General features: G+C 35.8%; 1 protein-coding gene across 1 annotated transcript in view; it reads left to right on the top strand.

Annotated features, from left to right (window-relative positions):
- Positions 1–3,548, top strand: part of LOC107550798 (src kinase-associated phosphoprotein 2-like) — a 15,683-nt gene extending 12,135 nt beyond the window's left edge. Inside the window, exons 10-11 of the mRNA XM_016232173.1 lie at positions 2,883–2,985; positions 3,279–3,548. Coding sequence (XP_016087659.1) covers positions 2,883–2,975 — 93 coding nt within the window. The 3' untranslated portion in view covers positions 2,976–2,985; positions 3,279–3,548. The remainder of the gene's footprint in view (positions 1–2,882; positions 2,986–3,278) is intronic.
- The last annotated feature ends 3,251 nt before the right edge of the window (positions 3,549–6,799 follow it).

Raw genomic sequence — 6,799 nt, 5'->3', positions numbered from 1 at the left:
ATATATATATATATATATATATATATATATATATATATAATTACATGTAGATATTAAAATAATAACTATAATCTAAATTAAAATGCTACAGAACACAAAATCCAAGTGTAAACTGAAATTTAATTCAATAAATTGTTTTTCCTGAAGAACATACAGTTTTTGAAATTTCTGGAATCACATGGTTAACTTAATATATCAGTGCTCCCAGTTTCTGTTAATAGAAAAGTCTGAAAACAAGCAGCTTAAAAAAACACCTGGGGCCAGTTGCATAAACAGCCACTTTTAAGACTGTGTCTTAAGAAATAGGTTGACCAACTAGCGGTTAGCCAAGAGGTAATCAGTCTTACTTTTCTTACTCAAATTGGGCCATGCTAACTTTTTGTAGCTGACGTAAAAAAAAAAGTTATGACCAGCCTTGAAGAAAACAAATTAGATGACTTACTTTTTAAGACTAGTTTAAGCAGTTTATGCAACCAGCCTTCAGGATCTACAGTTCTGACATTATTAGACTGTATAAATGGAATATATTCTAAATTATATTCAAAATCTAAGCTTTACAGATAGCGGAAGATTTGAAGTCTATGGTCTTTTAGCAAAGTTTTTCTTTTTACTCTTGTGAGGAGGACAGTGCACACTGAGGACAGTTGGCGGTGAAGAGATGCTCTCCATTACAGTGTGTGTGTCTGCGGCAGCTGTCAGCAGCTGCATAACCAGACCTGTTGTTTTATAGACAGATACGTGCACGCAGGCAGTAAGAGGTTTGCTGGCCGGAGCTGAGCACTATACATTATACAGCAGGAATCACTTAGGCTGCCGGGGTCAAGTAGGGGCCCACAAACTTCATATTTAACTTCAGATGGGTATGATTCAAACCTCATTGCTCTTTCCGAACCATGCAGAGAGAGATTTTTTTTCTCCGTCAGTGAGGTGAAAGATGAAGGCAGACAAGCAGTGAGTGTCTAGTCAATTTTAGGGACATCAAAGACTTGAATGTCAGAGAGAAAAAAGGCTATAAATGTCAGTCAGAGTACACTGGATTGAGATGTTTCGGGGGTTTCACTGTAGTTGACCATTATTTTCAAGTACAACAAATGAGTGTTTATGTGGGAACTTTCAAAAACATGTAACAAGCTGAAGATTCAGATTGGCAGCCTGGACCCTCTGATGAGTGAGGGCCCCACTAAGGTCCTCTATACTGCCCTACAAAGGCAAATCACAATAAATACACCGAAGCTAAAAGTTGCTATTTTTACATGTATTTTCTCAGCTTTCTTGGAATCTGAACAAATTGAGCCAAACCTGTCTGTCACATAGACAGATCATAGAAACCCCATACTGTGTTCGGCCTTTGCAAAGTAGTAGAAGATTTTTGATTTGAAAGTTTTGGTGCCAAGGACTCCCAGATATGATTTATGCCTTTTATGGGACCCCCTTCCTAAAATATAAGTCAGCTATATTTTCAAGCATATAAACTTCATATAAACAAAATAATTGTTTCTCATTGCACTACCCTAAAAGTTTGGAGTTAGAAAGATTTTTATAAATGAATACTTTTATTCAAAAAGGATTTATTGAACTGATCAAAAGTGACATTAAATATATTTATAATGTTACAAAAAAACTATTAGATTCTTAAACGGCACAACTTTTTTCAACATTGGTAAAAACATATTTAATTGAGCACCAAATTAGCTATCATTTATGATCAAATAAATGCAGCCTGCATTGGAGAACATAAGAGACTTTTTTCAAAAACATAAAGAAATTACCAACCCCATACTTTTGAATGGTAGTGTGTTTAATTGCATTATATTTATTATATGAAATCAGTTAAATTGGTTATAGTTACTTTTTATTAAGTTGATAGTGTTTCTGAAATTAACATACTAGCACAATTTTTTATATTTAATATATTTGAATTCCGTATTTGTTTATTGATTGATTTTACTTCCTTATTTATCATCGTTATTTAGCAAAACTGTATTTAGATTTTTTTCTTGATTTCCAACCATGTTTAGAAAGCAGGATCAAATAGAAATATTACCAAATTAGTATATTAAACATTAATGTTTTATGCACACATTAACTGTGACAGATACATTTTAATATGCATTTTGTAAATTTTCTGGGGTCCCCAGACCCCAGTTTGTCCAGCTCTTCCAAAGGTCTGCTGGGAAATAGAGTTTTATTTGGTGGTTTCAGTGCGCCCACAGTTCATTTCAGTCCAATCTCCTCTCACTGCTTCCCTACATTCTCCTTTTTGAAAGAAAGCATGATGCGGCTTGATAGATCTGCCTCAGTATAACCCCAAAGTTTAGAAGGCATCTGTGAGAATCAGAGTATCGTGGATGTGGAGAAAACGCAGGGTTTAGTGGCTTTGAAGTGAATGGCACTGTGTGATCTGTTTGTAATTATTGAATAAAGAAAGAGAGACGGATGGACGGATCTTATCTTCTTCTTATCTTTATGGTAATCTTTTCCATGAGCTGGAGAAGAGCTGATCTGTCTCTGTAAGGAAAGAAAAGGACTCTGTCCTCGGGCTCACAGATCTGTTGTGCTTCATACGAAATATATCTCCCGTTCACATTCTCTTGTGTAATCTTTATAGGTCCAATGGGCCTTGTGTCCTTGAATTGGCCTTGGAAAGACAGACAGGAGGATGGGAGGGAGACAGAATGGGGGGTAGGGATGTACGGATCGAGACAGTATGAGAAGAAAATGAGGAAAAACCTGAGGATGAACGAGTAAATGAACAATGTATTGACAGATTTAATTCCCCTGAGCATTCACCTATGAGATTTGACCTCGCTGATTGTGTCACTGCGCTGATTGGTCTCAACAGTGAGTGGGTTTAATGAATGTCGGTTATCGGTTGTTTACAGGAGTACGACTTGTTTGGCTGGTGGGTGGGGGAGATGAAAGGGGCCATCGGAATCGTGCCTAAGGAGTATCTCCTGGAACTGTACATGCTGTAAGGGGTCTGAGGTGAGTAAATGACCCTGGAGTGGCAGCCTATGTGCCTTGTTTTTCTCTGTTGAAACCTAACCTGTTCATATCTGTTTTTTTATACTGTAAAAGTGATTTTTGAAGTTGTAAATAAAACTTAGAAATGATTATTGGAGTACATTTTACAAAAAACAAAACAATCATTCCTCATCAAAATGTCATTTTTAAATCAATGTGTTGCTCATGTTTCGTTTTTTAATATTTGTGAAATTTACTAGCAATTTCTGAGTGAAAACTATTTCCATTAATTGTACATTTTTGTTCGTTTCTAGGAACCGCTGATGGTCTGCTGTTGTAGCTTCATGTTCCACAAGCCGCTGTCTCTTTCTGTGTGTTTCTATTAGTCTGTGTGATATGTAAAGCAAACTACCAGTTCAAAAGCACAAGTAATTGTAAAATATGTGCAATGAAGGATGTGATGCTTATTTTGTGCAAATTATTTAATTATCACGTGCTGTAGTATTTAATAGATTGATTGAGTGAATGTAAACCTCTTTTTTTTGTCTTTCAAAGGCATTAAGTTGTAGGTAAAAACAGTATGAAATAAAACCTATGCGTTCACAAAACGTTCTGCAGTCTTTTTTTTAGCAGTTTGTATTGTAGCCACCAGGTGGCAGCCGCGTATAACGTTCTTTGTAATGAGATTGCGTCAAGTAATTTCAGAGCAGATGTAGAATGTCTTAATTTGAGACTCTGTTTGCTTCCTCCATAGGATCAGACAACACAAGACAGGTTTCTACACAGGCTGTAAGTGCTGTTTGTATGTACAATCACAATGTAGCAGTATGCCACGAACTGATGGGAAACAAAATCTCTGACCTTTTTATGCTGAACATAACAAACAAATCAAATAGCAGTTATTCAGATGTGGAATTAATTATCTGCTGTAGGAGAACTGTTTGGCATATCGGATCGTATCTTCATGGACCGCTGCATTGACATCCACAAATATCTGGGCACTGAAGTGAGAAACTTAATTAAAACACATGTCAGGCCGTTACCTTCTCTGCCAAGAAGAATGTTTCCGAGCGAAGTGTTACTATAGCATATTAACTTGCTCAGCCAAGCTTCACACAATAAATACTAAAGACATTTTAATTTGATCATTACATAATACTGTATTATATACCAGTTGATAAACAATTAGACTAGGGCCTGCTGTTAAAGTTGAGCAGCATGGAACAATTTCAATCAAATGTTGACACCTTTTTTAATATGTAGGCTACATCTTACGTTTTTTAACGTCTTCAGCCAGATCTGAGAATACAAAGAACTATTTGTGTCATATTTAATATCAAAATCAGAATATAATTAAGGAATTATATTTTATATTACATGTCCTCTTCATCTGAAACTCAATTTTTATCATCATTATTATACATACAAAAAATATTTTACTAACTGGACATTTAAATGACATCACTTTAGGCAGTGCATTATGATTACTTTGCAAATGTACTTGACAGTTTAAAGCTGCAGTCCGTAAGTTTTGCCTCTTTGTCGCCATCTCTGTTTGAAAACCTGGAATTGCAGCTGTGTGTGGAATTATCTAGCTTGCGTGGGTTGTGAGTCGGCACGGCTCCAGCACGGATTAATCTAATGTTCTGAAGAGTATGGCTGTGTCCGAAATCGCCCCCTATACCCTCATTCACTATTCCCTACATTAGGTCACTAATTCAGTTCACTAGAAGGAGTGAATGAAAACGAGTAGTGAATTTGGACACTGGTGCACCGGAAAGGAATGCCGCTTTTGCGTAGTTTGTGCTTGCTGTTTATTAATAATCAATTTACAATGAATTTATACCCGTGTTGTACATTATGCGGTACGCAATGGATGAGCGCTTTGTAAAAATGAATGGATTGATTATTCAGCTGCGGGCGCCATCTTCTGGCGAGATGCGGGAATTCATTCGGCGCGTGACTCTCACGGTGCATTATGGGCATTCTCTAGCCGTTGAGTGTGCACCAGTTGTACACTCGTTTTTGCAGTGCATTCTGGGATTGAATGAGTGCACTCGAGAACATCAAACCATTCAAATTATTATTATTGTTATACTTTATTCTCAAATGATTAATGTTAACAACATCAGCATTGGTGACTATTTGAGTATAGTGTGTATTAGCGTGTAGATTTCAATCTCTGCACGGTCTAATCTAATTGTCATGCTCTTCGAATTTCATACTAAAGAAATTATTTTAACCCAAAAAGCTAATTATGCTCCCTTTGAACTGGTTTTCTTTAAAATACAAATCTTTGTAATCCCAGGCTATCTGTAATCAGAAGCACATTTATAGCTCGAATATAATTTAATTTCATTCAAATGTGTTTCATAAACACATAATTCTTTCTGGATTACAATCCGCCATCAAAATGATACATTTAATTATTCTAGCTGCTGTGAGAAAAGGCTATAAGCGATCCTCCACCTGCAGGATCCTGACATGCGATAGCCTAGTAGCCGGGACAACTTCTTTATGTTTACAGACGTGCCATGCTCGAATTTCCCGCGAAAACCTACCCGAACCACTCAAATTAGAAAACATTATTATAAGCTTACCTTTGTGAATCGGGCTAAAGTAAGGCGATAGTTTTGAACACTGGCTGGTTATGTACTTGCTCAAATATTGATTTCGGATCATTTTAAACCAAAAGAAGTTACGGACTGTAGCTTTAAATAACAATTGAAAATGAGATTTTATTTCGCATTACAGTAAGCTGCTGACAGAATTGGGTGGCATAAATGGGTTTATTTGTAATAAATATGCCAGAATGCAAAAAAAAAAAAAAAAAAAAAAAATTTTTTTTTTTATTTTATATTTTTTTTTTTTTTTTAAATTTTCGGGCTAAAGTAAGGCGATAGTTTTGAACACTGGCTGGTTATGTACTTGCTCAAATATTGATTTCGGATCATTTTAAACCAAAAGAAGTTACGGACTGTAGCTTTAAATAACAATTGAAAATGAGATTTTATTTCGCATTACAGTAAGCTGCTGACAGAATTGGGTGGCATAAATGGGTTTATTTGTAATAAATATGCCAGAATGCAAAAAAAAAAAAAAAAAAAAAAAAAAAAAAAAAAAAAAAATTATTTTTATGATATTATATTTCTTATTCTTATCTAACATTTAATAAATAAATGATGTATTAATTAAGAAAAACAATGCTATATTAATTAAGAATTTCCATTTATTTTCTTAGCGGAATAAATGCATCTATATGCGATGTACTCCTTTGAACGGTTTCTTCACTTTTTAGCTGTGTTTCCTGATAATTTATTGGAATGGTGAAATCTGGAACACTGTGACTTTCCTTATTGAACTCGTCCAGTCTGTTAAAGAATCAGCACTAATGAAGGAGCTCAGGGTGGAGAGGATGTTTCCACTGAGCCTTGTGTGTGTTAAATTCACATCACATGTCAGTAGCTCACAGGATGTTAGTTGTGAGAGGGGTGGAGGTAAGACACCTGTCGAGGGAGGTGGGGATTCATTAGTATTCATTATACATTTCCCACCAGTTCCTGAGCAGAGCGGAGAAAGGAGGGGCACCATCCGTCTCCTCCACAGAGATATTCACAGAAGGCTGAAACAGAGAGGTGTGTGATGTCATAGAAGAGGCTGAACAAAGCATCCAACTGCATGAAAAGATTGTGGTGCAGAGCTTGAATTTCCTCCTCTGTGAGTTGCTTAATAACCACTTCCTGTCTGTGGACTTTAAGGGATAGTTCAACCAAAAATGACAATTCTGTCATCGCAACTTGAATGACTTTGTATCATTTAGATTCTATATATATAT

This window comes from Sinocyclocheilus grahami, unplaced genomic scaffold (assembly GCF_001515645.1).
Source record: "Sinocyclocheilus grahami isolate Dianchi unplaced genomic scaffold, SAMN03320097.WGS_v1.1 scaffold408.1, whole genome shotgun sequence".
NCBI classification, from domain to species: Eukaryota; Metazoa; Chordata; class Actinopteri; order Cypriniformes; family Cyprinidae; genus Sinocyclocheilus; species Sinocyclocheilus grahami.
This window is presented reverse-complemented; position numbering and strand designations above follow the sequence as displayed.